This window comes from Carcharodon carcharias, chromosome 11, assembly GCF_017639515.1.
Source record: "Carcharodon carcharias isolate sCarCar2 chromosome 11, sCarCar2.pri, whole genome shotgun sequence".
In the NCBI taxonomy this organism is placed as follows: domain Eukaryota; kingdom Metazoa; phylum Chordata; class Chondrichthyes; order Lamniformes; family Lamnidae; genus Carcharodon; species Carcharodon carcharias.
In genome coordinates, this window is record NC_054477.1 from 31,214,397 (window position 1) to 31,230,495 (window position 16,099).

The 16,099-nt window shown below is 43.9% G+C and overlaps 1 protein-coding gene across 2 annotated transcripts in view; it reads right to left on the reverse strand.

Moving 5' to 3' along the window:
• Positions 1 to 16,099, reverse strand: part of relt (RELT TNF receptor) — a 92,470-nt gene that overhangs the window by 25,216 nt on the left and 51,155 nt on the right. For both annotated transcript variants that reach the window (XM_041199366.1, XM_041199367.1), the window contains 2 exons: positions 7,527 to 7,613; positions 1,640 to 1,742 (listed from right to left, as the gene is read on the reverse strand). In XM_041199366.1, coding sequence (XP_041055300.1) covers positions 1,640 to 1,742; positions 7,527 to 7,613 — 190 coding nt within the window. The remainder of the gene's footprint in view (positions 1 to 1,639; positions 1,743 to 7,526; positions 7,614 to 16,099) is intronic.

A 16,099-nucleotide genomic window follows, 5' to 3' on the forward strand; every position in this document is an offset into this window, starting at 1 on the left:
AATGTGTCCTTTTACTTTCCAATTGGCGTAGGAAGGCAGTGCATCAGGAGGATGGAGGCATTGGCCAACTAATGGCAAGAGCGTGGGGCAAGTCATGTGACAAAACCTCCAGGAATACATTTAATTACTGTTGGCAACCCTAAAAGGAAGCCACCCAGATGTTGCTACCCCTGGATAATGCAGATCTAGGGAAGTCTCCCCTAACTGCTCAGCTCAGTGAGGCAGTCCGGCCACTGAACATTAAACAGAGGAAGGATCTTCCATAACAGGGGTTGGAACACAAGGTCGAGCATAATTGAGAAGAGCGATTTCACTTCTATTTCAATTTTCATTTGATGTTTTATAGAACAGTTGAGAAGCAGCTTGTTAAACAGCTGCATTACCAAGGCAACACAAGGCATGGTACTTGCACATATCATCATTGAGGGATTGCACTGATCACTTCCACTAAAAGAGATTTTGATCAGCATTCTGGGAGGTACAACAGTACCTTTCAGATTAGTTGGTACCAGTGAACCAGAACTGTGTTTTATAAAAATAAACTGTGCTCACTGCAATGGATATTAGTCATGGTAAATCGAAAAACATTCCAATTTGAGGCCGCCATTGGGAGCATCAAACATTGCCAGGTCTGGTATAAGATACTCTACAGAAAGATGGTAAGATTTTCACTGTGTTATTTACTGTAAAATTGTAAACATGTATAGAGAACACAGTTATGAGTTTTGGAATAAGTAGTTGAAAGACCGGAATTCTCCCCTCAAGGATCCCTTAACCCGAGACCATTCCTTAATTCATCAGTGTCACATATTTTCAGATGAGCCAAGCTTCAGGTCTCTCAGGGTCATTTTGTTATGTGTTTCTGTTCACTAACACACTTTGAATCAGTCAGCAAGCAGATGAGACTTTCATCCCATCAGACTGGTCTGGATTTGAACCCAGGCCCCAGAGGCAAAAGGACAATGTGTTAAGTCATTCAATCCACAATAGGACTAGAGCACATGCAACCACAAAGACGATCTCAGACTGATTTGGAACAAAAATAATAAGCATCAGTAGAGCCATTCCAATGAGGTTCTACAACTCTAGCACATTATTACTCTGAAACACAGCTCTCAATGACTTGTAGGCTTACCGAAAGAAGAGAGAATTTGTTTTAAGCAGAAGTTTGTTAAGACAAGAAGTCTAAATCCCGTGGAGGGGAATCATTCTTGGAATGTCTTATCAGAAATAATGGTGGAAGCAAAATCCATAATAGCCATTTGACAGGAAGTGAATAAACATTAGCAAAAAAAAATTAAAGGGTAGGAAAGAAGGGTATGGGATTGGGATTAAGTGGAAAGCTCATGCTGAGAACTAGTATTTATGTGATGGGATGAATATTCTCTTGCTGTGCTATAAAATTCTATAGCCTCGATTTTAATCTGATCCACCTGACAGGAATTGGGTGGGCTCGGGTCAGACACCCATTGTAAACACTGCATAATTTTACCTGGCGCTGATTTCAATGGCAAGTAAAATCAAATGGGGGCACAAAACAGGCATCCAACCCAATTTTCTCCAGATCCCAGGACAGGTTAGGTTAAAATCAGATCTTTTGACCCCAGATTTGAACGTATGTACGTGAAAGAAAACTTACTTTTCTGCCACATTCTTGTTGGTGATTTCTGCCATGTTGTTGTTGGTGATCCCTTCCTTCCTCTCATACTCCTTTAACATCTCATCCAAGGCCGCTGCATTTTCTGTCATGAAGAAAAGAATTGTAACCCTGGCTGCATATGAAGTGCGTTAATAAATTATCCAATGCCATTGACTATGGAAGAAGGCCTCTAATGTGTTGCTTCTTAATGATAAAGGCAAATGGTTAAACCCACAACAGGAAGAGATCTGTTGCACTATTTTACACTGCACTTAAAAACCATCCACAGAAATGAATGGAAACGCAAGTACAATTGTTTGAAGTTGACGTTTCACTAATAAACCAGGTTGGACTTTAAGTTCTTGCACACAATGTACAAAACCCGTCAACACTCAGTACTATCGGGAGTTAAATTTTATAATTAAAGATAGATTTTCCTCTGGTTGCTATTTGTAGCAACATCATTAAAGGGGTCTGAAAATTTCCTCAGTCCTGTATTTTTAAAACATTCTTTCAGATACAGTTTGTGGTACTGAACAAGTATAATCTTCACAAACACAGAGCAATCAAGGGAAATTCTTACCAGACGGGTTACACATCTTTATTTACTGGATAAACAGGCAAAGGTTTCATCTTCTCCCTCCCATGCTCTTTACTTTGTGAAAATCAACACAGAGGTGACTGTCAGATTCCCAGAGCTGGATTTTACCATGGTCTTCAGGACCCTGACATTGGGACCAAATTGTGGTCTCGATCCTGAACTTACTGGGAGCTAGGCCGAAGGAGATGTTCTTTCAGAGGCAGCCTCCTAATTGGTGCCTCCACGCTTGCCATCCAATCAAAGGGCTGGCCACCCTGGAGCCTCAGCCGCCCTACGGGAGTGATAGGCACTGCCCAGGCAGGTAGGAGAACTCGAGGAAGCCTCAAAATGGAGGTGCCCTTGGATGCTAAATCAAATTAATTATGCAGCATGAGGAAGGCAGAAGGCTCCGCAGCAAGGAAGGGAAAGCCCGCTGGGAGAAACCGCAGGGCTGTGGGGCTAGCCATTCCTTCCTTGGGCCCCTGTTAATGGGGCTTGGAGCGTCTGGCTCCAGTGGTCCTCCCGCCTGCTGCAGGGAGGCTACTTCCATTGAGGCTGTCTCCACAGGGAGCAGGAAAATTGTGTCACATAAGCATCTGGTCTGTGAGCTGCTGGCTTGTGTGGCTGTCAGAGAAAGGATATCTTTATCCAATTTCCCTGAGCACTGGGCTCCGGGACAGGACATGAAGGAGTAAACAACAACAACAACAAATCTTTTTATAGCGGCTTTAACGTAATGAAATGTCCCAAGGAGCTTCACAGAAGCAGTATGAAACAAAATATAACACCGAGCACCAAAGGGGATATTAGGTCATGTGACCAAAACCTTAGTCAAAGAAGTAGGCTTTAAGAAAGCGAGGTAGAGAAGCAGAGAGGGAATTCCAGACTTTGGGACCTAGGCAACTAAAAGCATGGCCACCAATGGTGGAGCAATTATGATTGAAAATGCACAATTCTGTCCAGAATTAGAGGAGCGCAAATATTGTTGTAATATGGGTTCTTTAGATCTATGATGAGCTCTTGAGACTTGTATATTTAAATGTGAACTGTTTATTGTTAACCTTTAACCTTTTACAGATCCCAGGTTACTGTCATACAGGGTGCTGTTACCTCCATGCAGGTTGGTTCCAGGGTGTTCTCTCTAGACTGGTCTCGCAATCTATTACCATGTGACTCTATACATCATCCAGTGGGCAGTGCTATTCACCAATCTCACATTAATGCTGGCTCCGCTGAGCACCTTTACATTACAATAGCATTCAGGCACCACAACATCATACAACATTCCCCTTTCTTCTCCAAAGAAAACATTCCTTCCCAACAGAGTGTAACTATTTATTTGCTATCCCTGCTCCACCAACTCAAGTCTCTGACTTTATAAATTCAGACGGTCTTGAGGCTTGACAGTTCTTCCATATCCCAGTCTGTCACGTTTGGAGTAATGGTGGTAGTGCTCTGTGTTTCAGGTACTTGGTTTTTGAATCACCTTTTGGACTCCTTTGAGCTGGGGTTCTCTTTATTAACAACTCTACTAATTTTTTCTGTACGATGGATTTTTCAGCTGTCTTCCAAAGGGAATGTGCACTCCGTTCATTCTTACAGTGGACTCAAATTTTCTTTTTCCGTGACATCCATCATATTTGTGCTGGACGTGGATGTTTTGCATCATTTCCACCTGTTTCACAATTTCAGCCAAACACCTGTGTGCTGTTTTATTTCCAAATCCTTTGGCAAGCTAATGAATCATTTCATTCAGCTCAGCTTTTCACTCTTCTAGTGCCCTGTGCTTCAGTGTTGGATTTACATTTTCCGATCTAATTTCTGTCTTTATTTTTTGTCTGCAACAGAACTTTGTCGTTGTCCTTCATTTTGGATTCATTGTTGGCCAGGTCAGTCTCCGGTGAAGTCTTAACTTGCCTCAGCCCTGTAATTGTGTAATTCATGGCGTCATTATCCATTCACAGTTTGGAAAGTTCCACGGCTTTTCCTTTCAACGTCTCCTCTTTTCCATTCAACTGTTTCTTCAGCTCATCAGCTTTTGGCTTCCTCCTGGAATATTGAATATTGCTGAGTCTTCTCTGCCAACTGGTTCTTCGGTTTTTACAGAGTGGCGGTCAATTCCTTTTGCTTCTCTATAATTTTCCAGAAGAGCAAACTGTGTCTTAAGGGATTCTTGAAACATGTGACAGTCTTTCAACAGGTTTTCCTTTTCTTTGCAAAGCTTGAGCTTTCCTGTAATTCATTAGAGTCTCTTCAAGTTACTCCTGCTGTCCTTCCATTCTGTGGTCTAAGACACAGACAGTCTTCATTTCTTCATGTTGCTGAACGGTTATGCATTCCTTTTGCATTTGATCTTGAAGGACAATCAGCTGTTCTTTCAACTGTTTATTTTCTTGTTAACCTCTTGCCAATTTACTCTGGGCTTCAGTGCATAGTTTCATTGCTACTAATAGTTCCAATGCAGCTTTTTCTGAAGTAATATTCAATATTCCTTTTAGCTCCTCATGTTTTTCCAGGGCTACATATTGATTCTTCAAGGAGTCTTTCAGGGTTGCCACTCCTTTGCATGACTTTTTTGCCTGCTGTTTTGTCTGGCTGTACATTTGGTTGAGTTTTCCCAACTCTTGCTTTGATTTGCCAACTGTGAAACTGAGGGTCGTTATTTCCTCCTGATACCTTTGTATCATCTCAGAGATTTGTTTGTTCAGATCTCGAACAGTTTGATTCATTGAAGACTTCAGTTTATCATGCGTTTTCAGAGGTATATACTCAGCTTGAATCTTACGTTTCAAAGCTTCAGTTCAACTCTGAAGCGAACATTTTCCTGTAGAACAGCTTCATTTACTTATTGAATATTTTGCTTCTTTTAAGTTACCTCAGATAGCTTTTCTTCATTCATACCCATCTGCTCACTCTGCACTGCCATCTGTCTCCCTTGCTCTGGGGTCCTTTGACTCCCTCTCTCTGCGGTTTCTGTTACCCAGCTCTAGAATCATTTGTTCCCCCCTCTGAGGTCTTTTGCTGTCCTTGCACTGGAGTCTTTTGTTGCCCTCCCTCTGGGGTCTCTTATTGCCCGCGCTTTGGGGTCTCTTATTGCCCTTAGCACTTTAATAGGAGTTTAAAATAACAACTGAAAATGTTGTCGAGTATGGATCTATATGTTGGCTGTGGAGATGAATAAAAAATGATCAACTTGTATTTCTTCTAATTCCTTATTTAATCTTGTAGTTCTTCTGTAGACTAAAAATTGTCTTCTCCAAGATTCCCATTCTTGGGTCTGGTTTAGCCCTTTCCATAGCAAAAATGCGTTTGGCTCTTCTAACTTGCTGTCCATGGCTGTTTGTGTTTTCTTGTAGTTACAGTTTTAAATTTCATTACCCCTTTAAGAGCTGTCAGTGCAGTAACTTTTTTTCCCTCTCTGGTTGTTTCTGCAACTATCGATTTCTCTGTGTATGTTTCCTGTGCTTTCCCCAATTTTGGTGAACTCTCTGGCAATCATGGCCCTTTTTTTAAAACCTGTTTTAAACTTCTAAGATAGGAGCATTTCTTTCCTAGGTGATTTCTTTTCCTTTTTTTTATTCCGGAATGGCTTTTTTGAAAGTGCCAAGCTGTGGGAGTTTTGGCAGGCTCGCGGTCCAATTGGGGTCCATTTCTTTTAAAACTTAAAGTGACAACACTTTGTTCTTAAAATCTACAGGTTTTTTTTTATTAAACCTGGCAGATTCTGCTTAAACCTTTGACTCTGCCAGCTGATTTTTTTTTTTTTTACAGGTTGTTTTTAAGCCTTTGTTTTTTTACTTGCAGCTGCTGCCCTCTAGATTCTGAGCCCTTCAGACTGCAACCTATTCTAAAATGTCAGCACAGCTACTTTTTGTATTTTTGTTCACCGTCTCATGAACTGTGTCACTTGGGTTCTTGCAATTTTCTGTAATGGAATTGCACTCAATCTGGTGGACTTCTCACTTCCAAGTCTTTAGTAAAGCTTCTTTAATTGTTTCTTCAAATTTTCTTCTTAGGTGCGCGTCTCTCTAGACTTCAGTTGCTTTTAGTTTTTCATACCATGGGATGCTGTTCTGGGCTCATACATTTAGCTGCCATCTTTTATTTCACCATGGGTCACCATGTTGGATTGTGTTCCTATCTCTGATGTGATATCTTGGCACTGCTGCCAAGCATGTTGTGCCATGTTGGTGTTGCTGATATCCCACAGCTGTCAGCAATGTTCCATTATGGGTTCTTTAGATGTCTCAATGGCTGAGATCTTGAGACTTGTACATTTAAACATGAACCCTTTATTGTTAACCTTTAACTATTTACAGATCCCAAGTTATTGTCATGCATGGTGCTGTTACCTCCAAGCAGGCTGGTTCCAAAGTGTTCTCTCTAGATTGTTCTCTCAGTCTATTACCATGTGAGCCTATACATCATACTGTGGGCAATGCAATTCTCCAGTCCCATGTTAACCCTTGCTCTGCTGAGCACCTTTACATTACAATGACATGCAGTCACCACAACATCATGCAACAGATATCACAGAAGGTTATAGGATTGGAGGGGATAAAAGAGGCAGAAAAGGCAAAGAGGTATTAGTGCATCCCTCCCAAACCTTTCGCTGTGAAACACATTGGTGATAACTGGTATATTCACTTATGTAATGATGGCAAACATTGACAGATTCAGCACCATTACCACCATAAAATCCAGGCCATAAAGTCTAATAAATAACAGAACACAAACCGTTAAAGAAGAAACAGCAAAAATTAACAGACTTCTCCCTTCACATCTGTACCTGAGAGTCACTGTGACAAAGTCTGAGCAGGAGGAGGTGGAACCTGTAAAAGGGACCACCCTGCATTCCGTGCACCTCACTCTGGTGCCAAGGGAATGACCTCTATCTTGTCCGTTGACCATTAGCTCGGAACTTGGGAGTTGGGAATATGGAGGCAGGTGCAGTGGCGTGGGGTATGAGGAAATGCTGGAGGCCAAGCTCTGACCAACAGAGGCCGAGATTGGAGGCTGAGGAGAGGGAGGTGCCGATGACAGGATTTAGCAAGGCAGCTATGCTGCATCCAGTAGGTAACTGGAAAGGAATTTACCTCCTGGATCCAGCAGTCCAGCTTTCCTTTAGCTGTCAGGCTTCCCAAAGGTCGGTAAGGTGGAGTTAGTGTAGAAGATCAGCAGTGATCTTATCGAATAGCAGAGCAGCCTCGAAAAGCCAACCCAAATTTCTTATATTAATATTTAGAAACTATCATGTGCCTACCATAGTAGTTTGAATTGATGAGAATGAAATAATTGCATGCCAACCTTTCTTCTCTGTGATCAGCCGCACCAGGACACCAATAGTGTCTTCATTGGTTTCATCAGACTTGAAGGGATCTCCATTAACAGCAGCTGTAAAAGAGAAGAAGAAAATGAAGAGAGTTCCTGCAGAATTGAACTGCTTTTAGCAGCAGCTAACCTGTTCACTGCAGGGTCTTTCTGACTGTCTGGGGGTAATTCTCTGATTTGCTGCATTGGGTAACTATGGGAACATGCCTACGATTTCCCAATACAATATCTTAGAGTGTGGCTAACTGGTAGGAGCCCAAAAATTACAGATTCCTCCCTCCTACCTTTTTACTTCTTCCCCAATCCAGACTGAATACTCCCACCCACTTTCCTGTAGCTGAGAAGATGAAGAGAGCAGTGATGCTCACTATAGAGCCTAGGGGCCAATTACGACAGAACTTCATTTCACCTCTGGTTCTCAACAGAATTGTCATTCCTTGCGTTTCTGGGTCTGTGTTCAGAGCCTGACAAGTAACTACACGTTTTTAAAAAGCACTTCATTGGATTTAAAGCATTTTGGGATGTTCTGAGGCCATGAGAGATGCTACATAAATGTACGTCCTTTCTTGAATAAGACATTTCCTGTGACCATTGAAAGTGGAGAGTTTGTGTGCTTGTGGTCAATAGCAATACATTGTCAAAATGGTGGATGCTGTTTGGTGAGGACTCCTCGTGTGGGGAATTCATTTTTGCATACTGTGGGAAGCAATAAGTCAGCCAACAGCTGCAGCAATGAACATTTCACACTACTCAAATAGCTAAAAGCTAACTGAAGTGATAAGGTAACCAACACCGCTCTGCAGATTTCAAATCAGCAATATTGTGCCTTCCTGTCAAAACTGCAGGGCCCCATGGGACCATGCAGGCCTTGATGAATAGTCCCATAGCCAGATGTGATTCTTTGTTTGGAGTTTCAGCCATGAAGGTCAGGAACCAGATACCATGGCAACAAGCTCCTAGTAATTTAGCATCATGACCACAACTTGGAGGTACTGGAAAGAATTGTTTCAAAACTTCCATGAGCAGAAAGAGGGCATGGAAATAAATACCGCCATTGTACAAACATTGTAAATAAATGGAGGCTAAGTGAACAGGAGCATGGGTTGGAGAAAGGCGGAGAACAATACAGTCTGAATTCTTAGAAGTACTTTTCACACAACACAGACCCAACTAATACAAAGGAATGATGCTGAGGTTTCCTTAGCTCAATGATCAGTAATTTTGCCACTAAGCATTGATGACTAGTAATGAGTTCTCTGGATTTCCCAGTAAAAATAACCACTGAACAGTGGAATACTAAAACCACAGAGCACAGAAGGTCCCATGTTCAATTCTCAGTTGGTGCTGACTTGATGGAGCTCAAAAAGGAAAAAAAAAAGACTTGCCTTTATATAGCACCTTTCATGGCCACTGGATGCCCCATAACTCTTTATAGCCAGTGAAGTACTCTTGAAGTGCAGTCACTGTTAAAACACTGCAGTCAATTAGTGCAGCAAGGTCCCACAACCAGCAATATGATAATGACCGATATTCTGTTTTTGTGAAAAACAAAACAAAAACAGAATTACCTGGAAAAACTCAGCAGGTCTGGCAGCATCGGCGGAGAAGAAAAGAGTTGACGTTTCGAGTCCTCATGACCCTTCGACAGAACTTGAGTTCGAGTCCAGGAAAGAGCTGAAATATAAGCTGGTTTAAGGTGTGTGTGTGGCGGGCGGAGAGATAGAGAGACAGAGAGGTGGAGGGGGTTGGTGTGGTTGTAGGGACAAACAAGCAGTGATAGAAGCAGATCATCAAAAGATGTCAACCACAATAGTACAATAGAACACATAGGTGTTAAAGTTAAAGTTGGTGATATTATCTATTATTATCAGATAATATCACCAACTTTAACTTTAACACCTATGTGTTCTATTGTACTATTGTGGTTGACATCTTTTGATGATCTGCTTCTATCACTGCTTGTTTGTCCCTACAACCACACCAACCCCCTCCACCTCTCTGTCTCTCTATCTCTCCGCCCCCCACACACACACCTTAAACCAGCTTATATTTCAGCTCTTTCCTGGACTCGAACTCAAGTTCTGTCGAAGGGTCATGAGGACTCGAAACGTCAACTCTTTTCTTCTCCGCCGATGCTGCCAGACCTGCTGAGTTTTTCCAGGTAATTCTGTTTTTGTTTTGGACTTCCAGCATCCGCAGTTTTTTTGTTTTTATTTCTATTTTTGTGATGTTGGTTGAGGGATAAATATTGGCCAGGATGACAGGGATAACTGCCCTGCTCTTCTTCAAAATAGCACCACCAGATCTTTTACATCTACCCAAGAGGGCAGTCCTCAGTTTAATACCGCATCCGAAAGACAGCACATCTGACAGTGCGGCACTTAGTACTGTACTGGAGGGTCAGCATTGATTTTTGGGCTCAAGTCCTGGAGTGGGACTTGAACACACAACTGCCTGACTTAGAGACAAGAGTGCTACCCCCTGAGCCACTATTGGCTAAGGTAAGAACCAGTAAAATTGATTTTAGCACATCTGGGCTACAGAGGAAAATAAAGTCTACAAGGATTCCTACCCCAATCACCACTGAATGGTTTAATGTAAGCTTAAGGTGAGAACAGAACCTGGCTTGACCGTGAAGTCTCCACCGTGAAATAACATTTACGGTTAATGTGCACATTTGAAAAATAGTCATTGTAGCAAGATAGGCTACTGGTGTCCATGGAACCATGCCTTAGTAAGAGTCAGTGCCTTCAGGCAAGGACGGAATAGAAAGCACCAAATATATGGACACTAAATAGACTACATTCAAGGCTACTGCTGAGGATTATGTAAGCATTTCTGAGCTCAGTACCTTTGTAGAGTTAAGGATGTATTAAGTGCTGTTCTCTATGATCAGTCACTGAGAGGTGCAATGGCATGACTAATTCTTGGCTTCCACTTTCTATTTGATCTTCCGGTTTAGGCAAAACTGACAAGTCGGTACTTACTGCCCACCCCTAGTTTCCTGAGGGCAATGTAACAACTATGTAGGGTGGGACTGGCATCACATGTAGGCCAGACCAGGGTGCCAGGTTCTGAAGAGTATTAGTGAGACAGTTGGGTTCTTACAGCAGTATGGCAGCTTTCATGGTAATTTTTCCAGTGCTGGAACATAATTTACCAAAGTTATTGAATTCACAACTTACCAGGGTGGAATTTCAACACTACACCTCTGGGTCACACATCAGGTCAGACTATAGAGCTCTAAAAAGCATTGTCATCTTGCCTCTCTGAACAAAGAATTGCTTTGAAACACACCAAAACCTGGGTCAAACCCGAAGTAAGATATTTCCCAATTGTTTCAGAAAAAGAGGAAAGAGTCTTTTTCATACAACTCCTTAGAATGTTGATAAGTCCATAATTCTTTGTTGACTCTGCTTCTACGTTGCAGTCCATTATCATTGGATCCTGCAGCTATACACTACTTTCATACTCAGGTGACCTTAGGTCAATGTATTTGGCAAGGACATCACACTATGTCTGCTTTCCCATTATACAGAGACCGCAATCCCATAATACCCTGGAGGTTCAAAATTCTATTTGCACCATTGTGACCTCGGATAAGACTGAGTAATTATTCCCTATTAGATTTTCCATTGTCCAAGAATATTTTAAGATTACACCATTGCCGGGTGGGAATTTTACAGAATTAATACTGGGTTTCACTTCCCTCAACCACATAGCAAAATGTTCTTCAATTGCATTGGCCATGTTGCATTATAGATGGATTGAGGCAGCTGTTAATATTTGTATTTTAAAAAAAACATTCTTTTAACCTAAATTTTTCACCTCCTATTTTTCTCTCTCTAGCTCAGGGTTGTTGAGCTGACCTGGATCAACCTCTCTGCCATACCATATCAACTAGTTCTTCCTAGTGCATGCAGCTCAGCATACACTGCATTTACAAATTGAACCGTTTTGGGGCTCTGCTTTGACTATGGGTGGAATCGTCCCAGATTTGCACTAAGTATGGTAGCAGGTGTGAAAAAAGTCATTTTGCCCGCCTGATGCAAAATGTGGGTTTTTGCAACGTACCGTTCCATTCCAGGCATGTCCCATCTCAATAATACTGCATTCCCAGGAAACACACCAGATCGCTGGTGGGGCAGCCTCTGATTCACCAATCCCACTGTCAACTCAGGTCTTCGGTAATCCGGGTGCTATATTTATAGGGCGCCCTGCACAGAGCCAGCACTCTCTAAGAGATCAGAAGCTGCTGCAAAGTCATGGCTGCCAAAGGGAGGAAACATGCTGCCCCAAAATTTAATGACGCCTCCCTCGGGCACCTACTGAATGGAGTGGATGCCCGCCGTGAAGTCCTTAGCCCCAGTCTGGTGAAGACCAGCAAGCAAGGTCATCAATCCAGCATGGGAGGCAATGACAACGGCAGTCAGCACCATTGCCCTGCAAAAGAGGATAGCCACACAGTGCTGAAAGAGGATGAATGATCTCCTCTGTTGTGTCAGGGTAAGTCACTCTGCTCATACTCTCAGTTTACACACTCACAAACCCATCATACATCCACAGCGACTTCACTTACTGCCAGTTCAAGGGACATTACCACTCGCTTTCTCACACATGCCTTCATCTGCTCTGTGGATCAGGTCCTCATCCCATTCATGGCACCACTCATCACCCACACATGCAAATCTGGGACGATTCCACCCATAGTCAAAGCAGAGCCCCAAACTGGTTCAATTTGTAAATGCAGTGTATGCTGAGCTGCATGCACTAGGAAGAACTAGTTGATATGGTATGGCAGAGAGGTTGATCCAGGTCAGCTCAACAACCCTGAGCTAGAGAGAGAAAAATAGGAGGTGAAAAATTTAGGTTAAAAGAATGTTTTTTTTAAAATACAAATATTAACAGCTGCCTCAATCCATCTATAATGCAACATGGCCAATGCAATTGAAGAACATTTTGCTATGTGGTTGAGGGAAGTGAAACCCAGTATTAATTCTGTAAAATTCCCACCCAGCAATGGTGTAATCTTAAAATATTCTTGGACAATGGAAAATCTAATAGGGAATAATTACTCAGTCTTATCCGAGGTCACAATGGTGCAAATAGAATTTTGAACCTCCAGGGTATTATGGGTGTCCTGCTTACAGTCTCTCCATCTGTACTCATGCAGGACAAGCTGCCACACAACAAAAGGGAGAGGTCACAGATGGTGGAGGAATGACTGACATCAAGGTCTTCACAGGCTTTGAAAATAGAGTCATCCAGCTGGCCGGCAACGACCTGGACCATCCCAGTGCTGAGGGTGAGGTCGGTGGTGCTCAACCAAGTGAGGATCCAGCAGTGCAACATCCATCAGAAAACCATGCCATGAGTCAATTCTCCTGTTCCACAGTCCACTGCACTAATTATCTGTCCTTGCTTTCGCAGGCACATCTGCGAAGTTGAGGTGGTTCACAAGCCAGGTCCTTGACTCAAACCACAAAGAGACCTCGGAAGAATAATCTTATAACACCCTAATTGAAGTCACGTCACAGTGCTCACCCACACCCTCCACCAATGCAGACACACACACATCGGTGCGACCTAGTTCTAGAATAGCCTCGGAGTCACAACTTGGTGAGCACATTGCACTGTCTGCAGGAGGAGGCGGGGACTGCCTAAGTGTCCGGCACTAGGAGGATTGCTGGAGGCCAGGAATCTGCTGAGTCCAAGCCAGATGAGGAGCTTCTGGACTTGGTCATACCTCAGTTGCTGGAGCTGCAAAAGCAAGCTCAGGAACATCAGGAAGGGATGTTTGCTGCACTCCTCAGATCGCAGGGCACGATGTCTGCCTTCAGGCTGAGGTGATGGCGCTGGCATGCCAACGCACCAAGTTTAGGATGGCGACTGCCATAGAAACTTGTCCTGGTCTACTGCACGGGCTGAACTCCACCGCTGACACCATAGTTGGCCTCCAGCAGTGTCAACTTGAGGAGTACAAGGCAGCATGATCTCACTCCAGCTACCCCTTCTCCTCAAGGACAGCCAGGGGCCCATGGGAACCCGAAGGGAGGAGGATCAGCAGATGCACACCCCAGGGCCATCCACCCAGGTGACTCCAGGAGTGTCCGGTCCATCCGAATCTCTGTGACCCCAGCAGCTCCAGCTCCGCTGATAACAAGATGCTAAAGTATTGAAATTAGGTTCCCGATGTGTGGCTGTGGGAAACGCAGCCCGCCGTTGGAGGGTGGAGCAGATGATCACAAACTGGTTTCACAATGGCATGAAACCAGTTTTTGGTCTTCTCACCATATTTCGCACCCCACCCCTGCCCGTCCACCATGACAGCCGATGCCAATGGGAATGAAAAATTCCGGCCTATCACTTTACTAACTTGCAGGAACCGGGGCTAGCCTCAAACTTTCCTCTATACTATGAGGTAAACACACATGTTTTCTATTACTTGCTGAATCTATGTTGATCAGATTAGAAACCTTTGGTTGCAATCTGAATAATTGTAAAAGCAAAAAGCCTGAACTTTTATGAAGTTACAACTCTGCAAGTCAATTGAAACACACACATTAGGGGGAATTTTATGACCCCACCACCAGCGCACTTAAGGCCGGTGGGAGGGCAGGTGGGGGGGGGTAAAATAAATAAATAAAAGTAAAATAAGTAATAAGTAAAATAAAACAGGTGTCCAGCTCACTGCCTTCCTGCCCACCCCTAAGTTGTCCCCCATATTACAGTGTGTGGATAAAGCCACTGAAATATGGCCATATTGAGGCCCTTAAGTTTCCAAGTAAAGGGCAGTTAAGGGCCTCTTTCCACCTTCAACTCCATAATAGAGTGGGTGGGGAAAGGCAGAAGGAAAGTGGCCAGCACACAAATTTCCCACCTCAGAGTAAAGGTCAGAAAGGAAGGGGCGTTCCACCTTTGGGGAATCCCTGTGCCTGTCAGGGAAATCACCCCAAGATGGTACTCCCTTCATACCTCCCCCCACTGACCTCTCAAACACAATGCCCCCACCCACCTCGCTGGGATCCCCAATCCCTCCACGACCAAAATGTCTGACCAAACTTACCTTGAAGTCTGTTATTCATGGGGCAGAATATTACGCTGGGCGTGTGGGCACGTGCCCAAAATGCCTGAGTGTATGACGCATGATGACGTCGGAACAGTGACTCTGGCTCGCACCCGCCGACAATTAAAGGGCCTATTAAGGCCATGAAGAAGCTAATTAAATTCAAATTTTCGTTGCCTGTCCAACTGAACAGTTGGTGGGCAGGTGAAAAAGCCAAGCAGCCTTTATGTTTTTTAGGAAATCTCATCCACGTGTGGGATGAGGTTTCCTAAAGCAAATAAATATCAAATAAAAGTTTTATTTTTGAATTAAAAACATGTCCCAGTTATGTGACAGAGTCACACGAGGGGACATATTTTAAGACAATTTTATTTCTTTTATTTTTTTAAACAGCGCTTCATCTCCCTGAGGCAGCTCCATGCGTGAAGGTTGGGCTAGGCCCGCTCGCCTTCCTCCCCCCGCTCACACAGGCAGCGCTGAGCGTTGCCACACACATTCCGCCATGAAGGGGCCTTAATTAGCCCGCCCACGTAAAACCCCCGACTGCCCGCCGAGCTCCCCCGCCAAGGGCAAAACCCTGCCCATGATTTTTCTTCACGGGACTTCTTGTGGTCCCAGCAGCGGCCACTGCTGCGCTCTGGTGCTGCTGGGGCTACTCAGCTGCCAGCCAATCACCTGCAGCTCTTGAGGGTGGGGCCTCCTGACCCTGAGGGAATGGGGGTCCCACTCTCACCTCATTAAGGTCACCCCTGGCAAATTATCGCTGCGGGGCAGCCTGTTTTAAAGTTGGCAGACTCATAACTCTCTTTTCTACTGGGGTGGGACACAGAATAACACCCCTGCCACCCGACCCCCACCTCGCCGCTGAGTAAAATTCACTCCATTTAGTTTGGAGCAATTTGTCAACTCCCCCCTCCACCCCAAATCCAGAGTTTATCGATCCTCCTCTGAAGGTAGTGGTCCATTCTAGGGTACAGTCCCACTATTTTCCACTGTCCTCCCAACTAGGTCGAAGTGACTATTCTTTGCATGCGAATAGATGTCAACAGGAGCACTATTACAGCTAAGTGCAGCCTGACTCAGTCTTTATTTGACTTTCATCTATTTATACTGTCCAGCAGCAATCAGGAGTTGCTTATTCTGTCCTCTCCCTGTGCCAGAGACAACACGCCTAATTTTACTGCTGCCATCATCAGCCTAACCAAAATCAGTACAGACCAGGTATTGAGTGTAAGACTTCCCTGGTTCACATGTCTCATACTACACCAATGCTAAAGCTTTTGTAGATTTGATTGGACTAAGAACCAATTTTCCAGTTGATGTGCTGAGGAGATTCTTGAAGGAGTCTGCAGTCAGGTGTCGAAAGAAGAGTTCTCAGTGCTGGGTCAAAATCCTGGTGCTCCCTCCCTAGGAGCACTGTGGGTGTACTGGCACCACAGTACTGGCAGCGGTTCTAAAGGCAGCTCACCGCCAGCTTCTCAAG